Source organism: Sus scrofa, chromosome 8 (assembly GCF_000003025.6).
Source record: "Sus scrofa isolate TJ Tabasco breed Duroc chromosome 8, Sscrofa11.1, whole genome shotgun sequence".
NCBI lineage: Eukaryota > Metazoa > Chordata > Mammalia > Artiodactyla > Suidae > Sus > Sus scrofa.
In genome coordinates, this window is record NC_010450.4 from 78,218,679 (window position 1) to 78,235,651 (window position 16,973).

Genomic DNA, 16,973 nt, shown 5'->3' on the forward strand with positions numbered 1-16,973 from the left:
ATTGACCCCTTAGAAAAGCAGATTTTTCTCTTTAGGTATAAATAAATATTTTCCATTTATTAATTTGTGAAGTTGTTTTTATATTTTCCATAATAAGAGGAAACGTTACATTTATGTATCCAACTTAAATGGGAGGCATGAAGTCAGGGCCTTCTGTAATATTGGATTTGAAGGGAAAAAATGTATGTCCTTCCTTTCTTTTTAGAAGTAATATTAGATACTTTATGTACCTGTACCTTCTAATAAAATTTCAAAATAATCTTTTAAATAAGGTTAGACAGTAATATTTTGTGTTAAGCAGTGAAAATATTTCAAACTTAAATTTCTGATATAGTTGTCTGAACTGAATGTACTATGGTTTGGGTTTAACTGCCTAGATACATTTCGATACTTGAGAATATTTACTTTGAAGCATTGCCATGAACTATTCATTTATCAAATAATGGTTGAGTACAGCCTACCTGAACAGTACCTCTTAGGAGCGTTGTTGATTTTAAAAAAAAGAATTAAAAAGATGTGCTTCCTCAATCAGTTGTGGTCTGATAGGGAGAATAGAGTAATATATGTAGCAATTGAAAAGAATTTTTTGTGATTCTGCATAAACAAGTAAAATATATGCTATGTATATAATAAATATTAGGTATAAGATGGATATAAAATAAAGGGTTTTATAGGGTAGAATTGTGGAATATTCATTAGAGGGAAAAATGATTCACTTGGATCTTATGGATGTTAAAAAAAAGGACCAAAAAATGGTACCAACTGTAACATTTGGAATGGATGGGCAGTGGGCTCTTTCTATACAGCACAGGCAACTGTATGTGATCGGGTCACTTTGCTGTACAACAGAAATTGAAGAAACATTGTGAATCAACTATACTTTAATTAGAAAAAATAGTTGGGGATGGTTTTGACACTCCTTTTCTATCCTTTATTCAGTACTTATTTATTGATTGTATTCTAGTCCAGCACTGTTCTGGAGCCTGAGGATGTAGCTGTGAATAAGGCTCTACTGTCATGGAGGAGAGGACAAATAATAAACAAGTTACTGAACACATAAGATAATTCAGATCGTAGTAAATGCTTAGAAGAAAACAAGCAAGATCATGTTATGAGAGTGAAGAGGTTTATATGGAAGCCAATATAGAGGGTTTGGAGGAAATTTGTGAAGAAGTGGCACTTGATTTGAATGGAGAGACATAGCCAAACATTTTGAGATATAAGTCACACCATTTTTTTTTTTTTTTTTTTTGGTCCTTTGTCTTTCTGCCTTTTGTAGGGCCACTCCTGTGGCACATGGAGGTTCCCAGGCGAGGGGTCGAATTGGAGCTGTAGCCACCGGCTTGCCTGCGCCACAGCCACAGCAACGTGGGATCCGAGCCGCGTCTGGGACCTACACCACAGCTCATGGCAATGCTGGATCCTAAACCCACTGAGTAAGAGCAGAGATCGAACCCACAACCTCATGGTTCCTAGTCGGATTCATTAAGCACTGTGCCACAATGGGAACTCCCATAAGTCACAACATTTTAAGGTGAGGAAATATCAAGAACAAAGGCCTTGAGGACAGAATGATGTGTGTGAACTGCTGAAACAAATAAAAGGCCAGAATGGCTGGAGCAAAATGAGTAAGGGCAGGGAATTCCTGTCATGGCGCAGCAGAAACGAATCTAACTAGGAATCACGAGGTTGGGGGTTCAAGCCTTGGCCTCGCTCAGTGGATTAAGGATCCGACGTTGCTGTGAGCTGTGGGGCAGGTTGCAGACTCGGCGCTTGGATCTGATATTTCTGTGGCTGTGGTGTAGGCCAGCAGCAGCTACAGCTCCGATTGGATCTCTAGCTTGGGAACCTCCATAAGCCGTGGGTGTGGCCCTGAAAATCAAACAACAACAACAACAAAAAGAGTAAGGGCAAGATTTAGGTTTGGAAATGTCCAAAGTATTCAGGTTTTAGATCACATAGGTCCCTGTAAACTTTCGTCAGAAATTTGGTTTTATTCTTCTTCAGTTAAGAATATGTTTTATGGTTTTGAGAACTATGTCTGGATACTTACATCACAACACAACAATAGGAGGAAAAAGTATGTATACATGTATATGTAACTTGGTTCCCATGCTGTACAGTGGAAGAAATAAATTAAAAAACAAACAAAAAAAAAGAAACTGAACCTCAGTAAATCCAGAAAATAAATAAATAAATAAACGGACAGAAGTGTGAAATGATATGCCTTAGTGTTTTGTTTTGTTTTGTTTTCTCTTTTCTTAGGGCTGTACCCACGGCATATGGAAGTCCCCAAGCCAAGGGTGGAATCACAGCCACAGCTCATGGCAGTGCTCAATCCTTAACCCATTGAGTGAAGCAGGGATTGAAACTGCATTCTCATTGATACTAGTTGGGTTTGTAACAGATGAGCTACAATGGGAACTCCCTGGGTGTTATTATTTTTTTTTTATATAGTGACATTTAAGTGAAGTGTTAATTTTGTAAATTTTCATTTACTTATTTTTAACTATGGTAAAATATGCATAATATAAAACTTACACTTTCACCATTTTAAAGTATACTATTCAGTGGCACTAAGTATATTTACTTTCTTGTGGAACCGTTATCAGCATCCCTCTCTAGAACTCATTTCGTCTTGCTGAATGAAACTTTATATACCTGCTAAATAATTACCCATTCCTCTCACCCTATAGCCCCTGGCAACCACCATTGTACTTTCTGTCTCAATGGATTTGACTAGTCTAGGCATCTCCTATTAGTTAGAATCATACAGTATTTGTTCTTTGGTGTCTTTTTTTTTTGACTTAGCATAATACACTTCAGGGTTCATTCATGTCATTGCACATGTTAGAATTTCCTTCCTTTTTAAGGCTGAATAATATTCCATCATATCTGTATACCATATTTTATTTATATTTTTACCCATTGATAGATACTGAGTTGCTTCCACCTTCTGTTTTTTGGGTTTTGGTGGTTGGTTTTTTTTTTTTTTTTCATTTTTGGTTTTTGTGAGTATTGATGCTAGTCCCTGTTTTGGATTCTTTTGGCTATATGCGCAGAAGTGGAATTGCTGCGTCATATGACACATATATGATACATATACAATATGGATTGTATTTTAATTTTTTGATGAAGTGCCATACTGTTTTCCTTAGCAGCTGCAGTTTTACATTCCCACTCATAGTGCATAAGGGTTTCAATTTTTTCATATCCTTGCCAACACTAAGTTTCTCATGTTTGTTTTGTTTTGTTTTTCTTTTTATGGCTGCACCTGTGACATATAGAAATTCCTAGGCTGGGGGTTGAATTGTAATTGCAGCTGAGGCCTACACCACAGCCATGGCAACACCCAATCTGAGCCACACCTGGGACAGGTGCTACAGCTTGCAGCAATGCTGGATTCTTAACCCACTGAGCAAGGTCAAGGATCAAAACACATTCTGGAGACTCTGTTGGGTCCTTAACCTACTGAGCCACAATGGGAACTGCATTTTATGAGGTTTTTGGATAGTAGCCATCCTAACTGAGTATGAAATAGTATCTCATTATGGTTTTCATTTACATTTCCTTAATGATTAGTGATGTTTAGCCTCTTTTCTTGTGCTTATTAGCTGTTTTATATCTTCTCTGGAGAAATACCTATTCAGTAGTTTGCCCATTTTTGAACTGTGTTGTTTATTTTTTGGTTTTTGTTGAGTTGTAGTTCTTTATATATTTTGGTTATTAACCCCTTATCAGGTATATGACTTGCAAATATTTTCTCCAGTTCCATGGATTGTGCATAGAAGTTTAAAATTTTGTTCTATCTCAGTTATTTTTTTTTCTTTAGTTGCCTATGTTCTTGGTGTCATATCCAGGAAATCATTGCCAAATCAGAGGCTATAAAGCTTTTCCCTTATATTTTCTTCTAAGGGTTTTATATTTGTAGGTATCACATTTAGATCTTTAATCCATTTGAGTCCATTTTTGTGCATGGTATAAAGTAAGGGTCCAACCTCATTCCTTTGCATGTGGATATCCAATTTTCTGAATTTCTTGGGTTATGTTTCTAAAAGGATGCATTGCAATAAGGTCAGGGTGTGGAGCAAGAATGGAAACAGATCTATCAGTGAATATACTACTGAAATATTTCAGGCAAGAACTGCAGGTGGCTTAGACTGATGTGATAGCAAAGGCGATGAAGATACATAGATGTCTGATATGTTTAAGAGTTAAAGCAGTAGAACTTGCCTTCATGAATTGTATTTGGAGGTGAGGGAAAGACAAATCAAGAACTAGGGAATTCCCTGGTGCCCTAGAGTCTGGAACTTTGCACTTTCACCATGGCAACCCAGGTTCAGTCCCTGGCCTGGGAACTGAGATCCCATATCAAGCTGCTGCACGCTGTGACAAAAAATAAATAAATAAATCCTAGGTTCTTTTTAAGGGGACATAGGAGCTATTTATTGGCCTGGGTCAAAATGAGATGTGGATAGCAGAGGAGTTTATTGATAGTAGGGAGGTAGAATCAAGAGTTCTGTTTTTCAGATGTTAAATTTGCATGTAGTCTTCTTAGATTATAAATTCCCTGTGGACGGTTATATTTATCTTTGTATTCCTGACATATAGTAGCCTAGAATTGCCTGGCTAAGTGAGTGTTTAAAGAGTTTATTTTCCTTGCAAGCCTACTAATCTCCTAGTAATGATCAGGCACTGTTCTGTGCTCTAGGGGTATGAGGATAATTTATTCAGGGTTGGTGTAATCTGGAATGAAAGACAGATTTATAAAAACACAATTGAGGCAGTGTCATACAGATGATGCAGTATAATAAGTACCATGAAAGAAGCATATGTACCTTTTGTTAGGTAGTTATATGGAGGGAAAACAGATGTAGGATCAGAAAAGGTTTTATGTAGTTAAATTTTGAGTTTTGCTTTGAAGGATTAATAAGATAGGCATGATAGAATAAGAAGTGACATCATTCCTGGCTGAGAGAATAGTGGGAACAGATGCAAAGAGGTGTAAAAGCACAGAGTGCAATGTCTGAGAAAGCAGTCTTCGGGTATACAGGAGTAGCGCAATTTCTTGAAATCATGGGAAGATAGTTAAAACTTTTCCAGAAGTGTACAGTGATGATCAAATTTTATTTTTCTTTTTTTTTTTTTTTTTTTTTTTTTTTTGATTTTCTGGGCCACACATGTGGCATATAGAGATTCCCAGGCTAGGAGTTGAATTGGAGCTGCAGCGGACACCCTACATCACAGCCACAGCAATACCAGATCCAAACCCTGTCTGAGACCTACACCACAGCTCTCAGAAACACCAGATCCTTTAGCCCACTGAACGAGGCCAGGGATTGAACCCACAATCTCATGGTTCTCAGTCGGATTGGTTTCCGCTGTGCCACAATGGGAACTCCACATTTTCATTTTAGAAAAATTATCCTGTTGAGGTACTAGCTAGAATAATGAGGCTAATGGAAAAAAGTTTGACTGGAGACTGTTGCAGTAATTGAAGCCATGCTGTTGTGTGCCTGAGGCACTGGAAAATGTTACACTGAGAAACAGCTTTTAGAGTCATTGCTGAGGTAGAATGGAGAGTACTTGGTCTGTTGAATGTGAAGGATAACAAGTAAGGAAGAGTCAAATATGTAACTGATATTCATAGTTTCAATAACTAAGTAGATAGCAGTGATGATAGCAGTCAGGGTAGAGAAGGAAAGAATGAATGATCTGCAAATAAGGGACCAGTGTAATTAATGTTGTTACATTCCATCCACAGAAATTCTCACTGTGATAATGGTGTACCATTAAGTTACATAAATAGTTTTTTGTACGGTATGACTTCTTTACACATGAGTACATACATACTCACATATGCATATATATAATTACTGTATATACACACATGTACACCATAGAGACCTTATATGTTCTGATAGGTTTAGAAAAATGTAAGGGCAGGAATATAAACTGTTAATGATGGTGTGGCTTATCCTGAAAAATGGACAAGAAAGGGGTTGAGGCCTTTACACTATTGCTTCATTATTAAAGTGTTGTACGATCTTTTTTGCACAGTATATATTATTTTTCTGCAAAAGTGCCAAAGAAAAGAAAATCAAGGCAATATTATCTCTCTGTCTCTGTAGATATGTATGCATTCTTTCTGTCTGAAAAATGAATGGCAGGAAGGGGTGTTTTGGTTCTCTTCAAAATATAATACATTTTTTTCTTATTTATAACTTCACTCATACTCTTGTCCCTGATGACCTTCCCTCTCCTTTGTGTTTTTGCTCTTTATTTAAGGCTCTTCTTTATGCTCTAACCCTCTATTGGTGCTGTTTATTTTTATCTTGAGCAGCTCATAGTGATCTTGAGTCAGCTGAATTATGATAGCACATCTATCTATCTTTTTTTTTTTTTTTTTTTTTTTTTTTTTTTTTTTTTTTAGGGCTGCATCTGTGGCATTTAGAAGTTCCCAGGCTAGGGGTTGAATTGGAGCTACAGCTGCCGGCGTATGCCATGGCCACAGCAGTGTGGGATCTGAGCCACATCTATGACCTACATCACAACTGATGGCAATGCCAGATCCTTTAACCGACTAAGTGAGGCCAGGGATCAAATGGATACTAGTCGGGTTCTTAATCAGCTGAGCCAGGACTGGAACTACTAGCAAATAGAGTTTTATGTTCTAATTGTGCTGCTTATCTATTGGTGCATAACTCATTACCACAAGTATTGCAGCTGAAACAACATATGTTTACAATTTTATAATTTCTTTGTGTCAGGTATCTGGGCACAGCTCAACTAGATCCTCTACTGAGAATTTTCCAAGTCTGCAGTAAAGGCATTAGATAAGCTCTGTTCTTCTCTGGAGGCTGGAGGCTTCTTCTAAGCTAATATGGTTGTTGGCAAAATTCATTTCCTTTCATCTGTCATCCTGAGGTCCCCATTTTCTTGCTGGCTGTCATTAGGGTCTAATGTCATCTTCTAGCCCCTTGTCACATGGCCCTGCCACAACATGACAGCTTAGTGTCTTAAGAATATCTTCATTCAGCTAAGGCAGAACCTATATAATGTACCATGTCACAGGAGTGTCTGTCCCCTTGCCTTTGCTATATAAAGTAACCTAATTAAGGAAGGTCTATCCCATCACCTTTACTGTATACATGTTTCCTAGAACCAAGGCGAAGATTCTGTCCAGGTTCAGTTCAGTGGGGTGAGTCATATAAGACCTTGACTCATTGGAGGCCACCTTAGAGTATGTCACCACATCACTTATATTAGAATTTAAAGCTGGAGAGGACCTCAGAGTATTCTTTTTCTCCCTAACTAAAACATAAGGAAAGCTCTCTTCAGTGCTTAGCCTCGTCTTTATAGCACATGAGGTATTAAAAAGATATTGGACAGTGATTCAGAAGTCAGAATGATAGACAAAAATGTTAATGGATCAGAGTTGCTATTCAGAAGACTCATTCAGTTATAATGTGTGTGAAATCGTTAAGGTTTGATTTTTCAAGACATTGGCTGTGAAATTGAGATCATAAATTAAATCTGAAATTTTGCAGAGGAAATATTGACAGGGTTTGCTGATCGATTCAGGGCCTGGGGGAAGGTGGTAGCAAAGAGGGAGGGACTGGAGTAACTTTGAGGCTGCTTGTTTGGGGATTGGGAGGCTGGTGTGCCATTGACTGATCAATGCAATTAATATTTGAGTGTTGCGATGAATATATTGATGTTAACTCTGCAGTGTGGTTTTTGGTCTCTAGAGAGAAACTAAGAAGCACAAATCAGTATTTCACATTTGCACTTGCGAAAGCCAGTGCTTTCTCTATCTGTAGAGTCATAGGAAGTTATTCATTATCAGGTTTTAAAATTGTACTAGGGATTGTTTTTAATCTGTAGCCTGAATGTGTGCTGTTTAATAACATTTGAAAAACATACCTTAATAAGGTTACCCCCCAAAATCATGGATAAGACTTTGCATTAACTTCTAAAGTGGCTGTGAGACAGTTTGAAGATAATGGAGAGGGTCTGATAGATCTGAAATCAAATTATAAATAGTGTATGGTGTATAGAAATATGGAAAAAATGGCAGAAGGATTTTCTGTTTTCCTTTTAATTATTGCTTGTTATGAAACTTAAAAGAATAGAGAAATGCAAGGAAGGGACATACAGCCTAATTTCTAGAGAAGGTGGTAAAGGGCCAGATAGTAACTGTTTTCGACTTTGCAGGCCATATGATCTCTGTTGCTACTACTCAGCTTAATGTAGTAGTATTACGACATGGTAACAGCCATGAATAATAGTTAAACAGATGGGCACGGCATGGTTTTTATTCCAATAAAACTTTATTAACAAAAATAGTTGGCAGGCTGGATTTGGCTCATATGCCATAATGCTAGTAATTCTGGTCTTGTTCTAGATAATTGGCACTTGAGTCTATTTTCTTTCATACTTTTCCCAAACTCACATTGTATATAACATTCTTCAAATTTTTTTCCATTTAATAATGCATTGTGGAAAAACTTGTGTTGTTAATTCAGAAGAATCTATCTCATTATATAATTGTGTGTTTTGGTTCTTTCAGTCTTTCGCTTTTTTAAAGTGTTACAGTGAACTCCTTATACACATCTTTCTGCACTTGTGAGAATGTACGGCAAGTTACTAGGAGTGTAATGATTGCTTTGTATCAAAGTCTCTGCATAGTTAATTTATATTTTTGATAAAAACGTTACTACAAAGTGATGCAAATTCTCCATGGAATGTCTGTAGACGTGCCGTTGTTGACGCCTGTTGGGTATAACTTTTAAAGGTGGGCATTACTTAATTACAGTTGGTTATTCTTCCTGTTTGCATAGAAAACATAATCCTAGCCCTGCCCATCCTATCTTTCCAATTTCTTTGAAAGAACGGAGTTTAGAAGACCTATAGAACACAAACTTTCCAGAAGCCTCCCATTTATATAAAATGAATCATTCCGTTGGTATTTATGGTAGGTGAATGGTGTTATGGAAGCAGTCATCAGAATGGGTCAATTGTTTACATTTAAGGTATTTTATTGCAAGGTTTGGAACTGTTTGATCATTGCTAATGTTCCACATGAGTCATTATGTGGAGAGATCTGTAGTACCATCAAAGTTAATCATCTCTTAAACTCTTGATTTTTTTGCCATAAATTAGTTAAAAATTTTTTTACAAGGTAATTCATACAGTATATATTTTTTGGTGTGGCTCTGCTCAACATTGTTAGTGACATTAATTTTCTGGTAAATAACATTGGTTATTTCTTTTAGATACTGTTAGCATTTTATTTTATGAATATTCTACTATTTAAACAATTCAATTTGTATCTCCCTGATGCTTAGTGGTCCTGAACACCTGAATATCTTTTCATGAACTTATTTGCCATTTGGAAATTTTTTGTGAAGTGCTTATTTGTGTATTTTGGTCATTTTTATTTATTAGATTATTACCTTTTCTTATTTTGTAGGAGTTTCTTGAGTATTTCAGATATAATCTCCTTGTTGACTGTAAATCTTCTTAATATATTCTCCCTTTCTGAAGTTTGCCTTCTAATTCTTTTAATGTTGGCTTTTGTAACCACAAATCTTTAATTTTGAAGAAGTCTAGTTTATCAGTATTTTTCTTTTTCTTTTTCAGGCCACACCTGTGGCATATGGAAGTTCCCAGGCTAGGGTCGAATTGGAGCTGCAGCTGCCAGCATACACCACAGCCACAGTAACTCAGGATCCAAGCCGCATCTTCGACCTACACCACAGCTCACAGCAATGCCAGATCCTTAACCCATTGCACGGGCTTGGCATCAGACCTGCACCTCTGCAGAGACAATGCAAGATCCTTAACCCACTGAGCCATAGCAGGAACTCCATTAAAATAGTCTATAAACTTTATGTCTTCTACAACTAGTTAAGCCATATTCTTATATATATTCTTATATACAAGTATAGAAGAGATAAAGTTCATCTCTGTCGCCTTTGCTTCTTAAAGCCAGCTTTTATTTTTATACTAATAAGTATAGCTTTCTTTTACTTTTTTTTATTATTCTTGTTTTCTGAAAAATTCTTTTCTTTTCCTTTTTTTTTAATTTTTCTTTTTCCTTTTTAGGACTGTACCTATGGCATATGGAAGTTCCCAGGCTAGGGGTTGAATCAGAACTGCAGCTACTGGCCTATGCTACAGCCTCAGCAATGCCAGATCCAGGCTGCGTCTGCGACCTACACTGAAGCTTGTGGCAATGCTGGATCCTTAACCCACTGAGTGAGGCCAGGGATTGAACCTTTGTCCTCATGGATACTAGTTGGCTTCTTAACCTGCTTAGGCACAGCGGGGAATTCCTGAAAAATCACTTTCAACCTTTGTACAACCTTTCAACCTTATATTGAAATGGAGTCACTTATAAGCAGCACATACTTTAAAAAATCTAATTGACAATAATTGTATTATTCTGTTTGCTTTGCATATGTTTAGGTTAAAACTTATTCTCTCATTATTTGCGTCTATTGTATTTGCTCCACATCTTGCATGCTCTTTCTTTCTTTCCTTCTTTCCTTCTTTCTTTCTTTCTTTCTTTCTTTCTTTCTTTCTTTCTTTCTTTCTTTCTTTCTTTCTTTTTTAAGTGGTCATACCCATGGCACATGGAAGTTTCAGGGTCAGGGGTTGAATCCTAGGCATAGCTGTGACCTACACCACAGCTGTTGCAACACTGGATCCTTTAACCCACTGCACCAGGCTGGAAATTGAACCAGCACTTTCCTAGTGATCCAAGCTTCTTCAGTTGGATTCTTAACCCACTGTGCTACACCAGGAACTCTTTGCATGCTCTTTTTTTTTTTTTTTTTGAGGTAAATATTTTTTGTTATTAAATTATTTTATTACCTTACTGGTTGTACATTTTTTTAAAGATACTTTTAGTGGTTGCCTGGAGATTGCACCATGAATGTTAGAGTTATTAACATCTTATATGAATTTGTTCTTTCAGCAATTCTTAGATAATAAAGAAACATTACCACCCTAATTCCTTTCTTTCTCTTACTGTGTGTACTAGTGCTATTTATTTTAAGCATTGTAGTATTTTTGAGTTGTGGAAGTCATTATTATGATTGTAAATATTCGCCATTATTTTCAATTTACCTACACAGTTACCTTTCCCATTGCTTGTTTTTTCACTTTCTTGACTTATATCTTTGTGGTGTTTTCCCTCTGTCTAAAATACTCCCTTTAATATGATTGTTTATCGACAAATTTTGTTTTATTTGTCGTTATATGTCCTTATTTTGCTTTTGCTTATGAGGGAAAGCCTTTTCTTTACCCTCTTATGTTCTTTGTATGAGAGCCTGTGAATCAAACTGATAAAAGACAAATTGGGAAGAGAAAAGACAGATTTTTAAATTCATAGATGTTGAAGGGAGTTCACATAAAAATGTGGCTCAAGGAAGAGGTGAGGATTTGAGGCTTTATAGGGTAGAGACGGGAGAAGGGCACTTTTGGGAAAACAACTGACTTTTCAGAAAGATAAATGGACCCTTAGGAGAATAGATGGAAGATAAAATAGTTTTGGGACAATGTCCCTTAGACAATTTCTTGTCCTAGTGCTTTTCTACTCTACAGGTAGTAGGAGTCAATCTTTCCTCCTTGTCGAACTTCAGGGGAGAGGATTTATGACAGCTGAGTTCTTTGGGGAGTCTCTGCTTTTAGGCAGATAAGTTCAGAAAACAGATTCTTCTCAGTGCCATAGCCTAATATCTTTCCTTTGATTATTGCAAGGTATTTGGGGGTATATTCTTTTTTGGGAGGGGTATATTCTTAGATGCTGTTTTTGTTTAGTACTTTGAAGAGGTCTTTGCATTCTTGTCTGGTTTCCTTAAGTTTTATTCTTGCTCTTTTAAGGCCACAAGGTGTCCTTACCCCTTCTACTTTCTTCCTCTTCCTTGCTGCTCTTAAGACTTTTTCCCTTGGAGAGCTTTACTCTGGTATAACTTAGTTGTGTCATGTCAAAATAGGACTCATGTTTTTTCTCCAGTTTTCAAAAAATGGTGATTGTTATCTCTTAAGATATTGCTCTTTTCTAATTATTTGCCTACTTTCTTTCCTTATACCATATATACTCATTAGACCTTTTTGCCATGTCCTGGATGTCTATTATTTATTTTGTCAAATTTTTGTCATTTTTCATACTAGGCTTCTGTTTAGTTTTCACTGACCTCGCTTTCACTTCAGTAGTCCTTCTTCAGCTGAGTTTAATAAGCTGGTAAATCTGTTCTTAATTTCATGTCTATTTGTTTTTTCAATAGTTTTGTAGTTTACATTTTCCACTGAAATTTTTCTGTAGAATTTATTACTCCGAAGTATGAGTACATTTATTTCAAAGTTCAGATATAAAATTTTACTTCTTGATTTTCTGAATTGTCTCTTGTTTGGTTTTCATTCATTTGGTGTTTTCTCTTATTTTGCCTGTTCATTGGTGATTGAATATTGGAAGTTGTATTTAATATTGCAGGAAATTATATTAAAAAATCTCTAGATGATGATATCTTCCTCCAGAGAATATTTCTTTTGATATTTGACTAGCAGTTAGATTAAGTGCCAATTTACATTAATTTAAGATTGAGCTGATTCAAAGCTGGGATTTTAAAAATCTTTGTGAGCGCTTGCCCTATTCCAGTTTGCCTATTCCTAGCATATAGCCCTTCTAGGTCTTCTGAAAACCCAAGGTTTTGGAGTTACTGCTGTGGCGCAGTGGGTTAAGAATGTGACTGCAGCAGCTTGGGTTACTGCAGAGGCTCGGGTTCTATCCCTAGCCCAGCATAGTGGGTCAAAGGATCCAGTGTTGCGGCAGCTGTGGCTTGGATTTAGTCCCTCGTCCAGGAACTTCCATACATCCCGGGTGCAGCCATTTAAAAAAAAAGAAAAGAAAAGAAAAGAAAGGAAAACCTAGGATTTTACCATGAGTCTTACTGTATTATTATTTCTGTTTTCTTCCTCCTTGTCCTGTGAAATTCTGATAATTTTGTTTAGGTTTTTGAGCACCAGTTACTCTTAAGTACAAATCATCATAATGTTGTATGAGGCTCTGTTTAGTGTTTTTGAGACCTGGTTTATTGTCTATTTCCTGGGGTTCCTTTTGTAAGCCTGGGTATTCTAGTAGGATTTATTTTCTTTGACAAGTTATAAAATTCAGCTTTTGGCTCCCTAGCCCTGTAAAACTTGTAACAGATCCATTTAGCTTCTCTGTTCCCACCTATGAATAGCAGATTCTTCAATAGGAAAAGTCACGCTGAAAGTTTTTTCTAGGATCTTGGCTCCTTAAATCTTGGCTACTTTAGAAACTCTCCAATGCTTTATTATTATTATTTGTCTTCTTAGGTCGCACCCGCAGCATATGAAAGTTCCCAGTCTAGGCATCAAATTGGAGCTGTAGCCACTGGCCTGCACCACAGCCACGACAACACCAGATCCGAGCCTCGTCTGTGACGTACACCACAGCTCACAGCAACGCTGGATCCTTAGCCCACTGAGCAAGGCCAGGGATCGAACATGCATACTCATGGATGCTAGTCAGATTTGTTTCTGCTTAGCCATGACAGGAACTCCCCAGAAACTCTCTAATACTTTAAAAAAAGATTGAAACATAAATTTAATCTAGCATTTTCATTTGCTTTTGTTGGTAGTTATTTTGATAAAAGCTAATTTGCTGCTGCCAGGATAACTTGTTGCTGTTATGTTCTTCACTTTATTTGGTATGAAAAAATGTCCTTCGTTTGGTATGACATCAAAGAAGTAAACATTCTTTCCTCTCCCAAATAACAAAATACACCACCTTTGAGCAATGAATGATATTTGTTTACACATTTATTTGACAATCTTCCTCTTTCTATAGGTTGCTGAGCCAGACAATGAAGGATCATCTAGTAAGAGTAGCAAATGAAGCCGAATTTATCCTGAGCAGGCAGCGAGCAGAAGATATTCACAGACATGCAGAATTTGAGGTAGGTTAAACATACGACTGGTGTGGGGCCGTTACTATTTTTTAATGGTAGTCGTGGGAAACTGTGTAGGTAAATGGCAGCCTGATCCAAGTAGACACGTATCATCAAAAATTCAAAAATAGTTTGTGAGAGAATCCTGGGGAACCCTGGAAAGAAGGTACAAGTCTCTGCAGCCCAGGCTCTGATCATCTTCCAGCCAAGTAAATGAGTAGAGGACTTTAGTTAGCTGGCAATGACAATCCCCATTTAGATAAGCTCTTTCAGGTTTCTAGAGAGAGGCTGAACAGAGGTATGAAGTTTGAGGTTATAGCTGAGAAGAAATAAGGGCACGTAGAGCTTTCTTGGATCCTCAACATGGACCAAGTGACAAATCCATCCTGGGACCAATGCTTGTCTCAGCAGTTGCTCCTGAACATGTATAACAAACATGAATTCATAGAGGAAATTAATGGTATTGTAGCTGTATAAATTATAAAAATTCACACCTAAGGTGTACTAGAATATTTGACAGGAACATTTGCTAAGAATTGGAAAAAAAAATTGAAAAGCACCATCTGGGTTCTTTCTTAGATGTTAAGAACAGATAAGGAAATGTTGCAGATATTTTTCTGGTACATTAAAAGTGATGAAAACCTCCCCAAGTGCGTTTTATACAATTATCATAACATGAAAAAGATATTAGTAAAACAAAACAGTAGAAGACTAATTTCACTGAAAGACTTGGGCATAAACTTCTAACTAAACTTTAACCAACATGATCCAAAAATGTAATGAAAGAACCATGCAATTGACTCTTGAACAGGCAGGTTTAATGTGGGCCCACTTCCCAGCTGTTATTTTTCAATTGTAGATACTAGAGTACCTCACAGTCTTCACTTGATTGAAACTGCAGATGTGGCAGAACCTTGGATGTGAAGGGTCAATAAATTCTATATATATTAACTCTCACATTGTCTTAGGGTCAGCTGTATAGTGTGACTACTTAGAATTTACTCATGAACTCTAAAGATGGTTTGCTATTAAGATATCTGCCTATAAGTTATATCAACACATTAAATATAGGAAAATCATCTGAAGATTATCAATAAATGGAGAAAAAAAGTGTATTATAAATTTTAGCATACAGCCATAATGACTGGGAAAAAAGTATGTAAGAAAACAATCTGAATATGATAATGATAATCATTTTTAATGGTTAAAGCTGCTTCCATTAAAATCAGGAAATAAAGAGTGATACAGTCTATTAATATTATTTAAGAAATTTTTTATGTTCTTGCAAGTATAATATAGCTAATATAAATGGTAGATAAGAAGAAATATTATCACTTTCAGATTGTTAATTGTATGATCTAGGAAAATCTAAGAGATTCTTGAACATTTTTCTTCTGGAAAATCTTTAGCAAGGTTTATTGGATGGAAGGTAAATATGCCAAAAAATTAATAACTTTTCCTTTGACCAGCAAGCAGGAAGTGAATGAAAATCAGAAATATGGATCTGTTTTACAGTTAGGACAAAAATACCATTTTGCGTTGAATTCTATAAGAAATGTACAGATACTAATTTATAACAAAAATATAAAATCTCTTTAATACAAAACAAAATATAAATGACTGGAAGTCTTTCCATGCTGGATAGTATATCTTGCTCTGTGTGTATGTATGAGAGAGAGAGGCATAAACTAAAATCATTCTTTTATTTTGAAAATATTTGAGATTTATAGAAAATTATGAGTAATACAAGACCTCCTATCCACCATCCTCCTAGATTCTGCAGTTGTTAAAAGTTTTACCACATTTGCTTTTCTGCTCTTTTTTTTTTTTTTTTTTTTCTGAATTTGAGAATAAGTTGAAGCCATAATACCCTTTTACCTCTAATACTGCACTGAGAATTTCCTATGCCCATTCTCCGTTTTAATCTTGGACAGTTATCAAGTCAGAAAATTAACATTGGTACAATGCTATTATTTAAATGTAGACCTTACTTATATTTCCCCAAATGTTTTCATAATGTCCATTATAGTCAAAAAGAGAAAATTTTATTGACATATAAATGTCAGTTTTTCTCAAATTAACATGTAAATTCAGTACAGTATAATTAGCATATCATTCCATTAGCATAATGGTGGAATATTTGAAATTTAAATATCCCTTTAAAAATATGTAAATATCAAGAACATCCACATATTTGGATATGCAAATATCCAGTTAATATGGGCAAAAAATATATTAATATAGCTTAAGATTAGTGAAAAAAGAATATTGAGGATGTACATGACTTCCCAAATAAACAATGCTAATTAAAAAAATACTGTAAAGACAGTACATACAAAAAAAAAAAAAAAAAACTTCCAAATGGAGTAAGGATATAGGGTGAAGATGACATAGTAAATATTTCAGGAAAATATTTGGAAAACTGTAAAACTGGAGCTGAAGTGTATATGAGAATTTTGTAACTAAGAGCACTTAAAAAGTATAATAGTAAATAGCTGTTACTGCATGTAACATTAAGCTGAGAACAGATACCATCAACAATGTGGAAAGACATAATGGAATATGGAAATATGGATAAATTAATATGTTCACTGTATTAATAATTCTTATGAAATGATAAGAGAAAAGTTGACCCAGTAGGCAAATAAATGATATGAATAGGGATTTCGCAGAAGAATATGAGTTATCCATAACATAGAAAATGATACTCAAATCATTTTGTATTTATGCAAATATTTAGGAAAATATAAAGTAGGAAAGCTGTGATCTATCACTTTTCTGAGATTTAAAGTAGTAATGCACCATTGAAGGAGATAGGGGAGATGAGATGGGCAATGGTATTCTTTTATATTTTTAGTTAAAATGTACATTTTTAATGTTATAGGAAGGCTACATGGTCATATGTATTTTAATAATAATTATATAGGCACACTCACTCACAGCCCCATATATATCTGTGAATATATCTCTTAAGAAAAAAAAGTAATAGTA

At 35.7% G+C, this 16,973-nt stretch overlaps 1 protein-coding gene across 6 annotated transcripts in view; it reads left to right on the forward strand.

Moving 5' to 3' along the window:
- Positions 1–16,973, forward strand: part of LRBA (LPS responsive beige-like anchor protein) — a 710,221-nt gene that overhangs the window by 248,592 nt on the left and 444,656 nt on the right. For all 6 annotated transcript variants that reach the window (XM_021100638.1, XM_021100636.1, XM_021100637.1 and 3 more), the window contains one exon: positions 13,883–13,991. In XM_021100638.1, coding sequence (XP_020956297.1) covers positions 13,883–13,991 — 109 coding nt within the window. The remainder of the gene's footprint in view (positions 1–13,882; positions 13,992–16,973) is intronic.